Source organism: Orcinus orca, chromosome 6, assembly GCF_937001465.1.
Source record: "Orcinus orca chromosome 6, mOrcOrc1.1, whole genome shotgun sequence".
Taxonomy (NCBI): domain Eukaryota; kingdom Metazoa; phylum Chordata; class Mammalia; order Artiodactyla; family Delphinidae; genus Orcinus; species Orcinus orca.
The window spans coordinates 87,916,073-87,937,140 of NC_064564.1; the positions used below are offsets into that span (position 1 = coordinate 87,916,073).

The 21,068-nt window shown below is 50.5% G+C and overlaps 1 protein-coding gene across 3 annotated transcripts in view; it reads left to right on the forward strand.

Annotated features, from left to right (window-relative positions):
• Positions 1 to 21,068, forward strand: part of COL15A1 (collagen type XV alpha 1 chain) — a 105,110-nt gene that overhangs the window by 31,044 nt on the left and 52,998 nt on the right. For all 3 annotated transcript variants that reach the window (XM_033431191.2, XM_049711130.1, XM_033431190.2), the window contains 7 exons: positions 2,984 to 3,531; positions 4,898 to 4,972; positions 6,438 to 6,518; positions 11,734 to 11,881; positions 15,074 to 15,183; positions 17,850 to 18,005; positions 19,221 to 19,373. In XM_033431191.2, the coding sequence (XP_033287082.1) occupies positions 2,984 to 3,531; positions 4,898 to 4,972; positions 6,438 to 6,518; positions 11,734 to 11,881; positions 15,074 to 15,183; positions 17,850 to 18,005; positions 19,221 to 19,373 (1,271 nt within the window). The remainder of the gene's footprint in view (positions 1 to 2,983; positions 3,532 to 4,897; positions 4,973 to 6,437; positions 6,519 to 11,733; positions 11,882 to 15,073; positions 15,184 to 17,849; positions 18,006 to 19,220; positions 19,374 to 21,068) is intronic.

A 21,068-nucleotide genomic window follows, 5' to 3' on the forward strand; every position in this document is an offset into this window, starting at 1 on the left:
GGGAGTCTTGGAGAATGAGGAGTTAGTTATTCTGGTAAAAATAACTGGTGGGGTGAGGTGGGGTGGTGGCAGAGGGAAGAGCATTTGGCAAGGAGGGGAGGGGACCTGTGATGGCCTGGGGCACTGGAGGGAGGGCGTCGGGAGTGCTGGGTAGTCAGAATGCGGCTGGGTCTAGACCACAAAGGCCTCTCCAGCCAGGTGCCCAGGCTGCCGCGGACCCTGAGGGCACAGATGGCCAGAGAAGCCTTCTCAACATGATCAGATTTGCCCTTTGTTGAGGATGGGACAATCGTTTTCATTTGAGTGTTGTGAAATATTTTCCATGGCATTTTTATAAAGAATACTACAAGGAATACTTTTGAATATCATCTAGTTTAAGAAATAAAAGGCTTCCCTGGTGGCACAGTGGTTGAGAGTCCTCCTGCCAATGCAGGGGACACGGTTTGTGCCCCGGTCCGGGAGGATCCCCCATACCGCGGAGCGGCTGGGCCTGTGAGCCATGGCCGCTGAGCCTGCACGTCTGGAGCCTGTGCTCCGCAACGGGAGAGGCCACAGCAGTGAGAGGCCCGCGTACCACCAAAAAAAAAAAAGAAATGAACATCATCACTGTAGTTGAAAAGCCCCATGGACCACTCCCCAAATCTCATCTCTCTACCTCCTCTAAATGTTGGCAAGAACATGCTTCTGGTGGACATGTAAAATGGCACAGTTGCATCTTAATGATAGTTAAGATAATAATTGCATCCAAAAAGAAATGATAATTATGGTATATAATGTAGGTGTTAGCTAATGCTAGGGAAGTAATCATACTGCAATACATAATATAAGTATCATATCAACACTTTGTTCACCTTAAACTTACACAATAGTACATGTCTGTTATATCTCAATTTTTTAAAAATGGCACAGTTGCTTAAGAGAACAATTTAGCCACACTCAGTGAAGTTGCAGATGCATATACCCATATCATCCAATAATTCTACCCTAAGTGGTGGAATTACCTGCACAGGTAAGCACAAGGAGATGTGTATAAGAAAGTCCATAGTAGTAGTGGTTGTAATAGTGATGGTAACCTCACTCATCAGCAGAAATGTGAACTAATCCATAGTGGCTTATGTATACCTAGAGTACTGCTGTGAAAATATGAGACCTGGAACCACACGTCTCAACAGGGATAAATCTCAAAAATACAGCGTTGAGTGGAAAATAAAAAAGTTCCAGAATACATGCAGCATGCCAACATTTATATGAGGTTAGTAGACAGGCACAGCAGTGCTGCATTCTGTTAGAGACATATAGTCATGTAGTAAACACACAAAGGCATGCATGGGGATAATAAACACCAGACCCCCAGAGTGGCTGCCTCTGGGGCATAGGCAGGGAGAATAGGATCAGAGAGTCCATGAGAGCTTCAGCTGAGTTGATATTTTCTTTCTTAAGTGGAGTGGTGGGCCCATGCCTGTTCCTCATGTTATTCTTGTTCTAAAAATGTTAATAATATATTTTATTTAGCCCAGAATTTCCCCAAATTATCATCTCAACATGAAATCAATCTAAACATATTAAACAAAATGAATATCTTACATTCCTTTTTTCAAGCATTCCTTTTTCAAAATCCAGTTTGCATCTGTTGTCCCGCCTGCAGAGCTCCTGCCCACCTCTCTCTGGGACCTGCCTTCCTATCTCATCACCGCAGGTGCACAGGGGTGCACGTCACTGCAAGCCAGCCTGCAGCCTTCTCCCAGGGGACAGTGGTTGGGTGGACCAAGGCTCATGAACCTGGGGTCCTTTCCAGGCCACCACAATGGAGGCCTATTATTTCTCCCCCCAAGGGGTAGTGGTTAAGAACACACCTCATTAGTGGGATGCTCTCCTGAGGGGCTTACCTTGGGCAAATTTCTTACCTTCTCTAAGTTTTCTCTGGGGTAGAATGGGGATAATAGTACCTACCCTCATGGAGTTGTTGTGAGGAGTAAATGAGCTAGCTAATGTATGTGAAGAGATTAGAGCCTGATAAGAGTGAGAGCCCGGGGAATGCGGGTGATGCTGACCATGATGACGACAGTGACAAAGGGCGATGACGATGATACGGATTTCAGTTGTCCTAAGGTCTGAGAACACTTGGTTTTGTCACTGCTTTTTTCCCCACACCCTGAGGCACTTAAACAGTAGACCTCATTCAAAATAAAACAAAACAAAATAAACCTATCCACTTTTTAAAAAATTACTTAATTTATTTATTTGGCTGCATCAGGTCTTCGTTGCTGTGGATGGGCTTTTCTCTAGTTGCGGCGAGTGTCGTTTTGGTGTGTGGGCTTCTCATTGCGGTGGCTTCTCTTGTCGCGGAGCACGGGCTCTAGGCAAGCGGGCTCAGTAGTTGTGGCTCGCGGGGTTAGTTGCTCCGCGGCATGTGGGATCTTCCCGAACCAGGGCTCGAACCTGTGTCCCCTGCATTGGCAGGTGGATTCTTAACCACTGTGCCACCAGGGAAGTCCCAAACCTATCCTCTTTTAAAGAAAGAAATGGGGAAAAAATCCTTAAGTTGATGGGGGAACACTGTAGGGATATTCTAGGAATATTTTTAAATGTTTTCCAAACTGCTAATCATGACTTGTTCATGGGTAATGATATCAATTCAGTAGGTTGTTTCCAGCATGTTTTTAATAAAACAAAAGAGAAAAAGAATTGTTAAACAGAAAGGAAAATATCATAGTGCCTGGTAAGTATTAAAAGTAAATAATGTTTTATGAAACATCTGTTTCGCTGTTACAGATATATATTTGTCTAAACGTGCATATTGGGTGGCCATGTAAATGCATTTCTTATTGTCGGTCGTTGTCAAAAAAGTTTGAAAAACAATAATTAAGACACAACAGTGGGGTTCCTGAAGGATCCCATTTCATTCCTGAATTTATGTCTTCCTCATTTCCAAGCGTAGTCGAATATATATGTGAAGCATGGCCTCCTCTCTCCCTCCCTGCAGAATTGGCTTCCCAGGGCCACCTGGACCTCACGGAGCTCATCGGCGTCCCGCTGCCCTCGTCCGTGTCCTTTGTCACTGGCTATGGTGGCTTCCCGGCCTACAGTTTCGGGCCTGGTGCCAACGTCGGCCGCCCGGCCAGGACCCTCATCCCACCCACCTTCTTCAGGGACTTTGCCATCAGCGTGATGGCGAAGCCCAGCAGTGCCCGAGGCGGCGTGCTCTTTGCTATCACAGATGCCTTCCAGAAGGTCATCTACCTGGGCCTGCGGCTCTCAGGAGTGGAGGACGGCAGCCAGCGGGTCATCCTGTACTATACGGAGCCCGGTTCCAAGGTGTCCCACGAGGCTGCCGCCTTCCCGGTGCCCGTGATGACCCACAGGTGGAACCGCTTTGCCATGGTTGTCCAGGGTGAGGAAGTGACCCTCCTTGTGGACTGCGAAGAACACAGCCACATCCCCTTCCTGAGGTCCTCCCGGGTCTTGGCCTTCGAGCCCAGCGCGGGAATCTTCGTCGGCAACGCAGGAGCCACGGGGCTGGAGAGATTCACTGTGAGTCCGAGCCCTGCAGATCAGGGGGGCCTCTGGACACCGTGCGACAAACACAAGCAACTATTCTTGTTATTATCTTATTCTTATGTCCTCAAAGAGGCATGTATGCTGGTGGGAGAAAGCTAGGCCCAGAACACAAAACCTAGATTCCAGCTCTGAGTTTTCAGTGTAGCTTGATGATTTTAGACAGTACCTGGATTCTCTGATCTTCTCTGTGTTCTCTTATCTATAAGTAGGGATAAGAAAACCTAGGCCACAGGGTTGTGGAGTCATGTGAGCTAGCCTGTGTGAAAGCACTTTGTATGTTTTAAGGCATTATAGAAAGGGTAAGGTTTGTTAGATCCTTCAGTGATTTTATCTTTGGAAAAGGGTGGCAGTTGCATGTAATTTCTACAAAGGTGGAATAGCTGGGATGCCAGAGTGTGAGGTAGTTTCTCTCTCTCCTTTTGGATAATGCGACTTGAAAAAAATACCGGAAAACTGATTTTGCTGTCAAAATGGTTTTTTTGTTTTTTGCGGTACATGGGCCTCTCACTGTTGTGGCCTCTCCCGTTGCGGAGCACAGGCTCCGGACGCTCAGGCTCAGCGGCCATGGCTCACGGGCCCAGCCGCTCCGCGGCATGTGGGATCTTCCCGGACCGGGGCACGAACCCGTGTCCCCTGCATCGGCAGGCGGACTCTCCACCACCGCCACCAGGGAAGCCCAAAATGTTTTTTATGAATAAGCCATTCTAAAGCAGATCCCTAAGTTACTGTAGTTATTCATTTAGTCAGCACTATTCTTACTGATACCTTCCCAACTGATTCAGGACAGGCCTGTGGCCTGGGGTTTGGGTTTATCTGTAGGACAGTGGAAGATGGATTTTAAGAAGTTAAAATCTGATGAATAATTTTGAAACGCTTGCTTGGGGATAGTCGTGGAGAACGGGCTGTCAGGTGTGGAGAGGGGAGGCAGAGTGGAAGCAGGGAGGTTGGTGGACACCTACTCTGGGGACAGTTCCTTCCAGCTGGGAAGCATTGAGTCATGGGGGAGAGACACTTTCTGGTGCGGGAGGCGTGCATTTTAGGGCTCGTTGTTGACAAGCTGGGGACCTGAGGACCAGTTAGGAGGCTGCTGTTAGTCTACGCTTTGAACACCATGCTCTCCAAGGACCTCTCTAGTTAGTGGGGCTCATATTACATTGGCCCAAGGAGCATGCCCCTGAATGAGAACAGGTCTGGAGGTGGCTTGGTTTCCTTGTCACGGCTCTGGGCGGCACTCCTCACACCTGTCCTTTCACGGCTTCTTCTCTGTTACAAAAAAGTCATGTTTCCCATGGCTGCTTGTGCTGTAGACGTGGCCTCTGACCCCTCTGCTTTTCCCTAGGGGTCTATACAGCAGCTTACCATCCACCGTGACCCCAGGACTCCCGAGGAGCTGTGTGAAGCTGAAGAATCCTCGGTGAGCCCCTACCTCCCCCCGGCAGCCAGAGAAGCTGGCGCCCAGGCAATTTTTCATTCCCAACGTCATGGAGTCTCTGAAATCTCTCATCTTGGCAAGCACTGCATCAAGTCCTATTTTGGGCTTTTTGGCTTTATTATTATTTTTAAGAACTTCAGCCATGTCTTTGGTGTGTGTGAGGGAGGAGTTGCGTTTCTTCTAAGGTGTTAGGTTCTTCTGTGGCCGTGCCAGTCAATGGCGTGGTTTCCAGACTTCCTGCCAAGAAAGGGTGTCAGGATTCTAAAATCAAAGTAAAAACTCAAAGACATTCTGGGTGTAAATTCTTATAAAAGCAAAACTAAATTTAGCTTTTATGCTTGGCAAATGAATCAGTTCCTCAGCTGGGGGGCAGTGGTGGTGGGCAGGGGACAAAAGATGGGTCCTTTCCCCCCTCCTTCCCTCCCTCCCCCCTGCCAGAATTGACTGAGCACCTGCAAGGTGACAGACCTGGGGAGATGCTGGAGATAAAGGGATGAACTGGGAACTGTCTCTATCCTCCAGATGCTCACACACACCCAAACTGCAGTGACAGAGCTGAGTGTGAGTGGCCCTCAGACCCAAATTCTAGAGGTCAGGTAGGACAGGAAGGTGGGGGAGGAGCAGTGGGAAGCCGGTCAGGCCGGAGCTGATGCCTGACCGGTGACAGGCAAGTGTCATCCAGATGAAGAAGAGGTGTTCCCGGCAGAAGCCATGGCAATAATGCAGGAAAGGCAGAGATGGGCAGAGCGTGGCGTATTCCTAGAGCTTCTGCCCCTCTTTGGGTGGTGTCAGCCCCAAAGCTAAAATAAGCTGATTTTATTCATTTAGTAAAAACTGCTGCCAGTGTCGTTGGAAAGTCCCTCCAAGGTGGAACTTGGATCTGTGAGAATGTTTGCTCTCCTTGAGGCTGTGATCCCAGCCTGGCGTTCGCATGACGCTGAAAGAAGGGAAGCTTTGTGTGTATTTATTCCTTCATCTCCGTGTTGCTATTGAACAAACAGAAACAACCCAAGGGTCCACAAATAAGTTACAAAATCATGGCATACGGTGTCTTGGCTGCCATTAGGGGGCTAACCCTGAAGACTAGGTAGCAAAGGGAGGATGTATTTCAAATGTAACAACTCCCAGTGAGGAATTCTGGCGACAGTCGCACAAAGAGGGAATGCCTTTTGATCGAGATTGAAGGGCACCTGGGCAAAATGCAGGTAGGTATGTTAGAGAGACTACACTGATTGTAGTTTTTTGTTTGAGCAATAAAATGTGGAAGGAAACAGAAAGAATAGCCAAGATGTATGCTGTCTTCTCCATCCCACTCCCTCTGTCTCCATCCATCTCCATCTCTCTCTTTCTCTTTCACACACGCACCGTTCCTCCACAGGAGTTCATTTCTGTGACTCCGCAGTTGTAAACTGCCCCCCTCTGCCCAGCATGATTTGTCTCCACACAGGCGTCAGGAGAGACCAGCGGGCTTCAGGATACAGACAGAGTAGCTGAGATCTTGGAAGCCGTCACCTACACTCAAGCCCCGGTGAGTACTGGATGCTGTGCCATGTCCTCTTAGTCGGCTTTTAGGGGGCTAGGCGATATCAGAGAGTCCTGGTCTGACGTCTCTGTTCTCAGAACTGTGACTTCATTAGACAGTTCACCTGGGGAGGTCAGGAAAACACTGGCCAATGGGCACTTTGCAAAATCCCAACTGCAGGGGAACACCGTTACCTGGGTGCCACCCTGTGCTGTGGCCACGAGAGGGCTGTCCAAAGATGAACTTTGTGCTCTGTCACCTCCCAGCTGTGTGAGCTTAGGTGACTTACTCAGCCTCTCTGAGCCTCAGCCCCTCTCCCATAAAACAATAATCAGCGTGCTATCTCATGAGGTCCTTGTGAGGTTAGATGAGGCCATGCAGGGGCAGGTCTCGGCCCAGTGCCTGGCACAAGGGAGGTGGCCCTGAACGGTGGCTGTTGTCACATTTGCTCAGGGCTCTGGCTGTGAGAAGGAAGTTGGGGCCCCCACTCCTATGAGATGCAGAGTCCTCCCAGGAGCTCGTTTCTGGCCCCATGGGAAAGGCAGCCATCCTCCCAGTGGTGTGGGCCTCCTCCCTCCTGGGAATGTGCCCCATGGCCAAGACAAGGAAGTGGTTTTGAAAGCACTGAATCAGACTGTGGAGACACCAAGGAGCCTGTTGTAATGAAAACAGCCGGCACTGTCTGAGTCACTGAGCACAGAAGCCCCAGCCATCTCCTCGACTGGTCTGGCTCAGTCTACAGACTCATCTCTGATAGAAGAAAGCAGGGAGCTAGAAATAAGGTGGGGGCTTTAAATTATAGACCTCCAGTGACAGAGGGGTGGATGGTGCAGAACAGGACCAGAGTCTGTTAGTGTGGGAGGGACTTAAAGGTCACCTCTTTCTGTTCAGATGTGTACAGAAAACTGCCCTTTGTACAAATGAGCAAACTGAGGCCCAGAGAGGGCAGGAGACTGGCCCTAGGGTGTGTGGCTGAGCTGAGGCTAGAGCACAGGTCCCCTCATGCCCCATCGAGGGTTCAGGCCGTGACCCTGTGCTGCCGGCCTGGGTGGTGTCGCAGGGGTGCATCCTCAGGACCACAGCCGATTTGGGGGTAGCTGAGATGGAGAAAGTCAAGGGTCCAAGGTGCCCGCCTAGGTGGTGACTGGCGGGTGGCTTCTCTGGGCAGTGTTGCAATCCTGTGTGCCCATCAGCCCTTGGCCACCCCATTGGCATGTCCAGGGCATAGGGCAGCAGGGCACAGAGCCGTGGTCCCCTGGGCTTTCTAGCCTGACGCTGCCCCCCGCCCCCAGGGTACCAGTTCACAGCTAGGAGTGAGGCTGACTTGAGCAGAGAGGCTAATAACCCGAGGTGGCGCTGAGCGACGGACAGGAAAGGGGAGTGGGGCTTAGGAGCATGAGACGTCATGGAGGCGGGTGCTGGTCAGGGAGGGCTGTAACCTTCTTTGCAGGGTGGTGTTTTCCATTCATTCCCCAGAGGAGGCACTGAGGTAAACACAAGTGAAGTGCTTTGCCCCGGGGCTGCCCAGCCTGGAGGTGGCAGAGCCAGGTCTCCAGCCTGGACCCAGGCTGCTATCAGTCGTGTCACCCCCAGCTAGGGACTTCTCCCTTTCACCCTCTCCTGGAAGGCTCCCCTCCCTGGCCACCAGCCTTGCCCCGCCCCCTCCAGGGCGAGGGGGGGGGTGGTGGTGGGGGGGGTGGGGGGGGGGTGGGGGGGTGGTGGTGGGGGGGGGGTGGGTGGTGGTGGGGGGGGGTGGAATTACTCTCCTCGGCTCAGACATTCCCCTCCCCTCTCTGTCTGGCTTCTCTCTTGGAATGAATCTCACTTCCCTGTCCTCAGCCTTTCCAGCCCTGCCGCCCTCCAGGACACAAGCCATGACTAGCGAACTGAATCATGGACTGCCTGAGCACTCAGGGCCTTAAAAAGCCAGGCCCTCCTGGCCTCCTTCCCCATTTAGGGTAGGAGTCCCTGCTCCCCAATTCTTCCCCCTGCTAAGTCAGCATGTGCTGACACACCTTTCCATTTCTGGAAAGCTCTATCTTTGACGAGTTAGAATTAATACCTTAGGGTTCTCAGCCCTGGCTGTGCATCAAAGTCCTGAACGTGTGTGTGTGTGTGTGTTTATTTATATGTCCATATGTGTCTGTGTATATATGTCTGTGTGTGTATGTATGTGTGCTTGTATGTGTTGTGCGTATGTGTGCGTGTAGGGGTGTGTGTGCTGGGGGAGGGTCTTAAAAAAAGCCTCTTGCCTGGGCTGCATACCTGGACATTCAGATTCAGTAGGTCTGGAGTAAGATCTGATGGTCCGTACTTACACAAAACTCTGCAGGTGATTCTGCGCCACAGACAGGACCTCTCTTCCACCCACACCCAAATGCTCACAGATTCCCAACACAACACACCCTTTCACTCCTCATCTGTGCCTTGGCTCTTGCAGGTTCTGTTTGCCCGGAGGGCCCTTGCCCACCCCTGTCTCTGCCTGGCCAATTCCCACTCCTTCAGGATCCAGTCCATAGCCCATCATTGGAGGCCACGGCCACGCTGCCCTCCTCACGCGTGACTCTCACTCCGGCAATCCCAAGTGTCACACTCATCACAGTTAGTTGGGTCTGGGTCTGCATCTCCCCGTAGTCCAGCAGTTTAAGGACAGATGCCCTTCTTATTTACTCACTTCTATATCCTGGGGATCAGCCAAGACATGGCACACAGTAGGGCTTCAGGAAATATGTGTTGAACGTGGGCCAGCAAATTACCCCTTTTTTTTTTTTTTTTGTGGTACGCGGGCCTCTCACTGTTGTGGCCTCTCCCGTTGCAGAGCACAGGCTCTGGATGCGCAGGCTCAGCAGCCATGGCTCACGGGCCCAGCCGCTCCGCGGCACGTGGTATCTTCCCAGACCGGGGCACGAACCCGTGTCCCCTGCATCGGCAGGCGGACTCTCAACCCCTGCGCCACCAGGGAAGCCCAAATTACCACATTTTAATTAAAAACTCTTAAGGCTTGACATTCCCATTTTGTCACAGGCCACACTGGTTCTCCATCCACACTAATGCCTGAAAACCAGCAGCAGCCTGTTGGAGACAGGACACCTGACCCTGACTGCCGAGGGTCAGCTCACCAGCTCTGCCCTGAACCCAGGCTTCATGGCTGCCTTGTTGGGGTTTTGCCAGAAGAGGTTTTTAGCTGAGAGGCTGGAGTTGGTGATTTCATATAAGTCAAACTTTGCCACCTTGAGTTACTGAGCTCAGCCCACCCTTACCTGACTGTCCTGTGTTTCCCGTACGCTCACCTGCCCTACCTGCCTCATCTCAAATCCCAAGCCCCTTGTAAAGCCACTTGGCTTCCAGCCACCAGCAGTCTTGCTCCAGGCTAGGGAACCATGGTGAAGTGGCTTCCCCCAACCCTTGGCAGGGAGAGGAGAGGAACCTGCCTGGGGCAGGGGTCCTTACCGCCTTGCTAGACCACCATGCAGCTGGGGAATGGGGAGCTCTAACTTGGTCTTCTTCACAGCCTCTCCTTGGTTGGGGGGCGGTGACTGCTTGCTGCTCCCACTATACCCCCTTGGTTCCTGCCTCACTGGGCTTCTTTAGTGCACCCTCCTGGTCTCCTGGCCTAAACTTCAATACCCCAAATCCATGCTCTCATTGACACCAGGGTGAACTCCCTAAAGTACACACCTGCCCACATCTCCCCCATCCTGATACCCAAAGGGACACAGTTTGTTGCCTCTGGTTTAAGGCCAGACTTCTCACCTAAAAGCCAGCCCCCTCCCTCTCTCTGCCTCCCCAGGCTTTATCCCCCTGCTTCCATCCTCGAACCCTGGCCAAGCACAGGTTGTCAGGCCCTGGCAGTGCTGTGTCCTTTCTCACCTCAATGCCTCCTTCCATCCCTGTTCTCTGAAACTGTTCATTCTTCAAGGCTCAACTTCTTGAAGCCTTCCATCTCTGCCCTCACCCTGGAGATTTTAAGGTACAGTAGACTATATCTTTTTTTTAGTACACAAGTATTCCATATTCATTATGGAAAAAACTACAAGTACAGTTGAGCAAAACGATAATCACCTTTAATATTAACACCCAGAGAAATCACATCTAGGGATGTTGATGATAGCTACCATTTATGGGCTCATACTATGGGCCTGGCCCTATGCCAAGCACCTCCATGCATTTTATAACTTTTAAGTAGTTATTATTGGCCCCATTTTACAGAGGAGGAAGCTGAGGCTCAGTGAGGTTATGTGAGTTTCTCAATATAATATAGCTAATAAGTGGAGAGCTGGGATTTGACTCGAGTTTGGTTATAAGAACTGAACCATTAAATCCTAAGTTTTGGGGCGCATAAGAATCTTCTTTGTTCTGATGGACCAGAGAGTCATCATTTATATACTAGGTTCTGACATTAAGGAAATAACCTTCTGTTATTAGTCAGGATAGGTAAGTGATAGGTATGGTAAGAAATTTACCCTGAAATCTTAGCGTCTTAGTTGTTTCGTGTTCATACCACAGGTCCCACACTGGTCAGTAGGATCCCTCCATTTACCCTAGCCCCTTGAGCTCAGAAAGTGATGAGACTATCTGACCACTAACGAGCCCTGGGTCACAGGAGCTGCTCCCCGATCCTGGGTCTGGGGATGACCTTTGCTGCCCTTTATCAGGATTTCTGCCTAGCTCTCTGAACTGCTCTGTTTCCAACTGTTGGGGTTTTTGGTTTGTTTGCTTTTTCCTAGTTGGTAAAGGTGGTGAAGACATTGACTGGCTTTGGAAAAGTTACACAGAAGCTGAAGTTTCCTAGAAAGGAAACCACACCCATCTTTTTTTTCATAGGTATACAGGGCCAGTGTACCTCTGGGATTGGATTTATACAGCTTTTATTGAGCACAGCCCCCTTCCTCCCTCCCTCCCTTTAACGCATCTTTACTGAGCACCTCCTCTGTGCTGGCCTGGGATGCAGGGATCACAGGGATATGGTCTCTGTGCTCAAAGAGCTTCAGCCAAGAGTATCAGAGTCTTGCTGTAAACTGAACAAAGTTTAATTACCCTAACATACACCTTTTTTAGGGCCTGGGTGGCCCAGTGATCGCCCAGGTGCACAATAGGCAGGTCTAGGTTTTCTTCTGGTTTATTCAGCTTTTGTGGAGATACTGTTTTCTCCAGTGATACTCACTGCCGTCTTTTCTGCTCTCCTGCTGAGTAAATCCTTTGGGTCTCATTTCCCCTGCAGTCTAGAGAAGCAAGAGTTGGCCCCATCAACACACCTCCAATCCTGTCTTCTCCCTCTGAGGATGCAGAGCTTTCCGGTGAACCTGTACCTGAGGGGCCCCAGGAAACCACCAACGTGAGCGCCGTCCCGCACAGCAGCCCCAAGCAAGGCAAGTCCCCGATGCACCTTCATACGCAGTGGGTTTTGTTGAGTGACGACTGGGTGATGTATGTGATAGAGAGCATCTCACTTGAGCTTCCCCTCAACCCCCTGAGGAAGGGACTATAATCACCCTCATTTCCCAAACAAGATGGGGAAATCGAGTCACAGAGAGGTTATGTCACCCAGCCGAGGCTCCACGGCTCCTAAATGGCAAAGCCGGTGTTTAATCTTGGATGCCAGAACTTTTAACCCCCAGACTCCACCCCTCCAGAAGGGCCTGGGGTGTGAAAAGCTTGTGATAATTGTGGCTGCTTATTAAATACCTACTGTGTGCCAAGTGTTTACATACTTCCCCTCCAATCCTGACAACATGTCTACTAGCCGCTAGTATTAGCTAGGATTTTACAGATGAAAAAACTGATGCTTGGAAAGGTGAGTGATGTGCCCACAGTCACACAGCTAGTGAGTGGTGGGACTGAGCCAGCGCCCAGGCCTGACTCCAGAATCCCTACTCTTTCCGGCCTTGGCCACAAACTCACCGACTCTCTGAGGATCAGGCCATCTAAACTCCTGTTGGCACATGTGGGAAACTAACTGATGGCCAAAGAGGGGCAGACACCCAGGAGGTCATTGGCAGGCCCTGGGGGCAGTGCTGGCCTCCTGACTACCCATCCAGGGCTCTCACCCCTGCCCAGCCATACAGAGGAGCCCTGGCAGAAGCAATTGCACAGGATCTGACAGGATCCCCCAGGCAGCAGCATGGCCGGAGATCGGCCTGCATTTTCTGCCCTTTATCAGAGGGGTAACCATTCAAACTGAAGTTACAGCCAACGCCAGAGCACTGAGATTTAGGTACAAGGTCAAAAACAACCCAGACTGCCCACATTCACATGTACAGCCCTGGAATTGGTGACACAGAAAATTTAATGACCCAGAGACATGATCATGGTGTACTCCACAAGAAAAGCAGCTTTCAAAACTATATGTGTGCTGTGACCCTAAATTTGAATATATGTTATTTATATCTATTTATATATAACCATGTAGAGCACTGTGTGTGTGTGTGTGTGTGTGTGTGTGTGTGTGTGTGTTAGAATAATATACAACAGAATGCTGTGAGTGGTCATCTCTGGTGGCAGGTTGTAGGTGGCTTTTATTTTCTCTTGTACTTCGGTATTTTGTCTTCTACAATCCTATGCATCATTATTCCTTTTACTTCTGCCCTCAGTAAATGAATATTATTTTAACAACTAAACTTGGGAAGTCTGTCTGTGAGAGAAGGTATATAGTACTGAATAGAAAACAATTGTATAATAATTTAATAAAGTTACAATACCAGCAAGGAGTCAGGGTGTAGCCATGGAAAGACCGCTGGATGAGACCCTTTGGACGGAAACCCTGCTCAGACACCTCTTTGCTGTCGGGCGTGGGCAAGTTGCTCAGCATTTCCAAGCTTTGGATTCCTCCGGCGTCCACTGCGAGCATTCACAACCCCTGCCTCCCGGCTGGATGAGAGGACTGAATGCTGTGGCTGCGAGTGTGGAAGTGGTTTGTGAATGGCACATGCTGCTCTCCTGGGGGGAATTAGGATCTCAGAGAGAGGGGCTAGGAGGGGGCAGAGGCTGCAGGGCCAGGAGACGAGGGCCTCCCCTAGACTGAGGGGTGAGTGCATAGGAGGCGGGACCCAGACTAAGCACAGCTCGCCTGTTCCCCGGCATGTGCCAGATTACTTCTGTGGCAGACAGAAGGCCAAGCAGAAACAGCAGAGCTGGCTAGAGATCCTCATTCTTGTTGAGCAGACAGCTCAGTGAGGAGGAAGGGGCTGAACCCCGAGCCCTGTCCCTGGCTAGGGAAAGCCTCCCAGGAGTTTTATCCCAAGGGTCCCTGACACCATCTTGGCGTAGGACCTTGGTCCCCCCCCCAAAACTCGGTCCTCCAAGGGGTGGGGACTCAGAGGCCTGGGGTCCCTCTGCCTGCTAGCACAGCACCCCCTGGTGGTCAGATCAGGGAGGACGAGAGAGCAGTAAGAGACTGACCACTGCTGGGCATTCAGTCTTTTAAGTGCATGTGGGCACAAGGTCCCTTGAATAGTTCATCACCTCCCCCTCGACAGTGTCCTTACCATGGGACGTGCATGAGCACAGTGTGTGTGGAAAGGGCTGGCTTCAGGCCCCTCGCAGCCTCTTATGTGGGACCTTGTTCCTTCTCTGCAAAACGGGGTTAATAATCACAAGGTGCTAGTGTGCAGATCAGAGCAGGACACACACCGTGGGGTGACAGTGGGGATACTGAAAACGTAGGATTCCTGCCTTGGTTCTGCCCACCTGCTGCGAGGTGGTATGGAGGTGCTTGTGGGTAGGACAGATGGGCCAGCCGGAGACTTCCAGGAGGCAGTGCGTGGGATGTGCTTAGCCTGCAGCCCAGCCTGTAACAGGCAGGCATTCATGTTAGTATAATGTCTTTTTCTTTGCTTTAGGACTCCATTTGTTTTTTTAAATTGCCAAAGAAATATGTGCTTGTGGTAACAGTTCAATCAATGCCGAGTTGTATGAATCAAAAAAATAGTTTCCTCTGATGTCCTCTGGAAGAAACCAATACTGTTAAGTACTGTGGTTTAGCCTAGTATGTGTGGTTTATCTGCACACACATATGTACATAATTATCTATATATTTTATATGTTATATATAATAATTAATATATTAATTATATAATGATAATATATATAATGATGATAAAACGTGTATTCTCATATATAGTTTTTCTTCCTTTTACAAATGTAGAACCACACTGACAATGAACATTTATCCCTTGCTAACTATATGTCAGGCACTGTCCTCAGTGCCTTTCTTGCATTAGTTTAATTAATCCTTGTAACACATAATCCTCAAAATGACCCTAGGGGATAGGAATTATGATCCCCTCTTTATAGGCAAGGAACCTGAGCCACAGGGTAAATGCCTTGCCACAGGTCACATTCCTAGTAAGCGGCAAAGCAGTGTTCTCACCCTATAGTTGGTGCCAGAGCCTGTGATCGAAACCACCATGTAATACTGCCTTTCGTTGTCCGATTTTCTGCAACATTTTTTCCCTCTTAATCCTGTATTATGGACATCTTTTCAAGTCATAGGTGAAGAGAGACCACATTCTTTTTCATTTGCAAAATGCAGTTATTAAGTGCAAAATGCCTGCTTCCTGTAGGGTCTGGTGAGATCCTGAATGACACACTGGAGACAGTTGATACTGTGGATGGTTCCCCCATTACTGACACTGGCTCGGGGGATGGGGCCTTCCTTCATGTCACTGAAGAGGTAAGTGAATGGTAAATTTCGTCTGAGTCAGTAGTACATTTGCTTGCTTATTTCAGACTTGATGGTGACTTGTCTTGGGCACCATAGAGAGTCACAAGGGTTTTAGTTGAATATCAGGGAGACTGCCTCCCTCCTGCTGGTACAGAGAAGGCGGGAGTCCCAGGGCCCCAGAGTCTCCCCAGGGATGCACCAGGACAGGGGAGGAGAGGCAGGTCCTCAAACCTGCCGGGAGATGCATGCTGGGTTCTCAATCCCTCTTGTTGTGAAGATGCACAGCCTCTTCTGCCCTTTGAGCCCCTTCAAGAGAGAATGAGATTAATTGCAGGTGTGTTTGCTCTATTGTTTGGTAATTGGCTTTTACATTTGCAAAGCCAGTTGTTTAAATGCTGGACACAGGGAGGGTGCCAAATTAAAGCAAATTATGTTTCTCACCTGTGGCCTCTGCTAAAACCCTTGTGTCAGCTCATTCTTTCCCCTATCCTGGGGTGAAAACTCAAGACACTTCTCTCCTCTTCCAGTTACTATCTGGTAACAACCTATTTTCACAGGTATTTCCAAAATCCCTGCAGCATAATATCAAAAATTCAATACAAATATAACCAGGAGCCAGGCAGGGAAGGAAGCATGGTTAGGGATATTTCCTCTCTGTTTTCTTACTTCTTTCTCCTCCCTCTCATCACTCCCCCCCTGACCCGAAAGTCTGGCCCACCTGGAGAAAAGGACACAGTTTTTTTGATTTTTTTTTTTGCGGTACGTGGGCCTCTCACTGTTGTGGCCTCTCCCGTTGCGGAGCACAGGCTCCGGACGCTCAGGCTCAGCGGCCATGGCTCACGGGCCCAGCCGCTCCGCGGCACGTGGGATCTTCCCGGACCGGGGCACGAACCCATGTCCCCTGCATCGGCAGGCGGATTCTCAACCACTGCGCCACCAGGGAAGCCCCACGACATAGTTTTATGTGGCTGGTCAGACAGTGATCTGGGCCTTTTGTGGGGAAGATATCTGGCTGCTGGAACATTCTCTCACGGGGGCTTTTGTGATTCCTTACAGGTCCTCCTGCAGGGAATCTAGGACCCAAGTCCATTTTTGGCCTTTTAACTTCCGCCTGGGCTTCCACCCTGTGCTGGTCACCCTGATCCTCTAGGGGGCCCTTTGGGTGGGAGTCCGTCTCCAGATGGCTTTAGCTGGCTCCCTTTGGAAGGGTCATATCAGTCATTCACTAGGAAAACAACTGCAGAGCAGATATCTCTGTCTCTCTCTCTTGACTCAGTCTGGATGGCTCCCTGCTTTTGCCTTTGGTAGTTCCCTAGAGGGAATCAAACCCCAGTCCCTTTGCCTCCCAAAGTCCAAACACTACATACCCAGCTCACCAAATGGTTTGTGGTGGGGGCCAGTGGGGAGCCACAGCACACAGAAAATTGTCTCCAAAGGAATTCTTACAAAAGTCTCTAAGCACTCAACCCCTAAATGAATTCTTTACCTTTTCTTACATAGCCGAAGGCAGGTGGTGGGCGAATGCTGATAGAACTGATTCCATTTCATTCTCTTTGCCTGTCCCATGTAAGTCCTCTGGCTCCTTTTTTTAGAACACGGAGGTTACCTGAGGCTTATGGAATTGTACTTTGGGGCTTTAGCTGACATTGAGTCAGAAAAAAAATCTCATTTTAAAATCCTATGACATCATCTTTTCTCTGTTTTGGGGGGACAAAACAGGATTTGATGTTATATGGAAAAATGGATCTATAGGCCAGTAAGTTTGGGGAATGATCCACTCTGTATTCTTCTCACAGAGAAGGCTCTGAGAAGTCCTTCAGCAAAGAAATATGTCTAACTCTGATCAGCCTAGTGTTTTTAGTATCCAAAAGAACTACATTTTTGGGGGGTTCCCTGGTGGCCTAGTGGTTGGGATTCCAGGCTTTCACTGCCGGGGCCAGGGTTCAATCCTTGGTCGATCCCGCAAGCCATGAGGTGTGGCTGAAAAACAAAAAAAAAAAACCCAAAGAACTACTTTTTGCAGCAAAACGAAGCAAAACCCCACCCAAATTTTTTTTAAAAACAAACCTTTGTGAAACAGATAAAACAGTCGGTTTGGTGACACCAACAGCCAAAGCTGCTCTCTGTTGCCATTTCCTGCATCTGCTGTGTAACCTTCAGAGAATCTGCCTGTGAATTTCCTGCAGAAACTGAGTCACAGGGAAAGAGGGGGGGTGTCCAGTCTGGAGAAGGCTGAGGAGGGCGGGGTTGCTGCCTGCGTACCTCTGAAGCACCATCATGGACGAAGACACTTGCCCTGTTCTTATGGCTCCTGGATGCGCACGTAGGGGAGGTCACAGAGAGGAAGACAGGTCTAGATTGAAGTGTCTAGCGCTATAGCAGGAGGCGTAGCTATATGTGTCTCAGGAGGCACTGATCTCCCAGTCACTGGTGTGGCAAACAGATGCTTGGAATCACATGGGAGACACATGTGCCTTGCAGTCTCTCCTGCCACAGGGATTCTGGGACTGTTGTGGAGCTGGGGTAACATCACAGATAACAAAGTGCCTTGAGGAAAGAAGCTACAGAAATGCAAGCGGCCGGAGGACACAGGCAGTCAGTCTTCTCCAGCCACAGCCACCTTGATCGGGGGCATGGGCAAGTGACGTGGTCCCTAGTGATGCCTTTGTTCCCAGGGTCCACATATGGAAGAAGGTTTGGCAGCAACAGCAGCAGCTGGGGAGGCCGAGGTGTCCATCAGCACTGCCAGGGAAGCAGAGGCCGGCAGTGTGCCCACCGAGGGACTGACCCTCTCCATGTCCACCGAGCACCCTGGGGAAGGGGTCACTCTGGTAATTAGCTCAGAGCACATGCTCCGCTTCACTTGCTTCTGGAGTTTGGTTGCGGCTCAGGTGGGAGCAGTCACTGGCCTTCCTCACCTCTTTGCAAAGGACAGAGTGACATCCTTGTGGGGCCGAGTCCCAGTAGACACTGATTTGGAGGCCGAGGCCTCTGCTGACTCATTCAGCAGGTGTTTGTGGAGTGCTGTGCTGGGCTCCAGGTGAATAGGATAGACCCAGCTCCTGGGAACAGAGAGGGAAGAGGGACAATAGAGGCACAGGGGAGCATCAAAAGGGGCCCAGAGCCCAGACTCGGGGGACCAGGAAGCCTTCCTGGGGAAAGGAGGCTGAAGGCGAGACCAGGGGGATGCTTAGAAGTGATGGGGTGAGACGTGTGTTTGGGAGGTGAGCCAGAAGGAGCAAAGGCCTGGAGGCATCAACAGGAGCACACACAGACCTAAACAAGCGCAGCATGGCTGTGGGGCCCGGTGTGAGCAATGGGGAGGGGAAATGTGGCTAGAGAAGCCTCTGAGACCGTGGATGCCGTGAGACGGAGCCTGAGTGTCCAGCAGAAATGGGAAGTCACTGAAGGGTGTTTTTTTTTTTTCCAGATTTTATACATGCTCTTTAATTTCAGCTTTCAGTAAAGCATGAGTGACCTTAAACTCAATTATTTGATCTTAGCTCATTTTCCTTTAAATAATATATAACTTTTATTTATTTTTGCTCTCATTTTTACTTATTTATTAAAAAATATTTTTTGCTCTCATTTTTACTTATTTATTTAAAAATTTTTTTATTGGAGTATAGTTGCTTTACAATGTTGTGTTAGTTTCTGCTGTATATACAGAAGTCAGAGTGAATTAAGTCAGAAAGAGAAAAGCAAATATCGTATATCAATGCAATATGTGGAATGAAGGGTATTAAAGCAGGAAGTGATGTAGTCACAGTAGGATCTTAGAAAGATTGGGGGAAGCAAGCCTCGGGGGGAGGGTGGTGGGTTTGGAGGCTGTGTCTAGGTCTGGGTCAGGGGTGGTGTTTTCTTGCTCTGGGAGTGGCCAACGATGTCACCTCCTGCCAAGAGTCCCAGTGAGTAAAGGCCTGGGAAGCATCTATTGGACCTGTCACCACAATGATCAGTAACCTCGGGGAGGGCAGTTTTAGCTTCCCCTGGCCACAGCGCAGCGGATCAGTGATGGGGCCCCTTTGTGACGTCTTCCTATTCAGGGTCCAGATAACGAAGAAGGTTCAGCAGCGACAGCAGCAGGGGAGGCCGAGGTGCCCGTCAGCAGTGCCGGGGAAGCAGAGGCCAGCAGTGTGCCCACCGGGGGACTGACCCTCTCCATGCCCACTCAGGACCCTGGGGAAGGGCTCACTTTGGTAAGGAGTATAACGTGCTGGAAAGTTGAGGTCACAGCTGGGAGCGGATCCTGGCCTTCTCAGGGGGCCGGTCTCCATTCTGTTCAGCAAATCCAGAAGAACCTGAATGGGGAGGGGACACCTCTCTGACCAAATACTCCCTCAGAGGTGGAGTCTGCCAGTGCCTGGTGAGTGTACTGTGGGCCCTGGAGGCGTGGGGACAGAGCAGGCTGATGCAGGGCTCGGGAGCCGGGGTGGAGGAGTGCTGGGTGTGAGTGGAGGAGGTGATGGCGGGCACCGCCATGCCCGTTTCTGGGTGCAAGCACAGGTTCTCAGAGCTCAGTGGAGGGTCCAGGTGCAGGCAGGCCCTGGCGGGGTCCAAGGGCATGGCCAGGCCTTCTCAGCCCTCTCCTCAGGCCTCACGGAGACACTGCTCCCAACTCCTGAAGACAGGATGCAAGTATCCTAGAACACTCAGACTCAACAGATTCAAACCTAGACTCCTGTCTCCACTCCTTTTGTGTTCCCATCTCAGATGATGGAACCATCATCCCCCAGCTGCCTAATCCAGAATTCTCTTCCCTCTTCCTTACTTCCACGTTCTGTCACATGTCAAGTCTTGTTGATTTTTCTACCCCAGCACATCACAGATCTGCCTCCTTCTACCCTTCTCCAACGCCAGCCCCCTGTACCGAGACACCGCATCCCCAGCCCGGGCAATGGTTAAGGCCCTTCCTGGCCTCCTCCATCCTCTCTGCCCCCGGCTCCTCCTGGTGGGGGCAGCCCTCTGTGGACCATTGTCCTCACTGCAGACCCCGCTCCCACACCTGGCCTCCAAGGCTTGCAGGGTCTGGCCTCGCCAGCCTCTAGGTCCACATCTTGGGCCACTGTCCCTGCTCTTGGCGCTCCAGCCTCACTGGCCTTTCAGTTTCTTGAGCATACCTATTTCCTTCTTGCCTTAGAATCTTCCCACACCCTCCCCTCTCTGCCTGGAACCTTTTCCTTCTCCTTCTTCCCTCCTTTAATTCCTGCTTATCCTTTAGAGTTCAGCTCAAACACCGCTTCATCAGGGAGGTGACTCCCAGGCTGTGAAGTCTCCCCGTTAGACACATTCACAGTACCCCAAACGTCTCCTCGGAAGGCCTCATCACAACTGGCTCCCTTCCAGGCTGGAGGCTCTGTGAGGCCAGGGATCACATACGTCTTGCTCACTGATCTGTCTTCATCCCGGCTGATGCTGGGGACTCAGTAGATGTTTGCTGAGTGAGTGAAACGAGGGGCTTGTCAGGCCATCACATGTCAACACTGGCCTTTGAGATCATTCCACACATTCACTCCCAGCCCTTCACCTCTGGTCTAATGTCCAGACAAGGAAACCTTACAGTGGGGAAGGTGTGCCCTGGCCAGGTGACGGGGCTCCCAAGGCCACTTGGCAGTTACATGGATTATTGTAATTAACAAATCGTCGCCACCACCTTCTCCTGCTTCTTCTTCCTCTTCTCTTCTCCTTCATCTCTCTTCCCTCCCTCCTTACCTTTCCTTCTTCTTTAAAGGCAAATCCCTTGTCACAGGGTGAGAAAACTAGGGTTCAGGTCCCAGTTCTACCAAGTCTTTACTCAACAGAAACTAGAACTTAACTAGCAGAGCTGTCTGGAGACAGAAGGGCTTCCTGCGGAGGTAGGGAGTGCCAGTTCCTGAGGATGCGCAGGTTTGGGC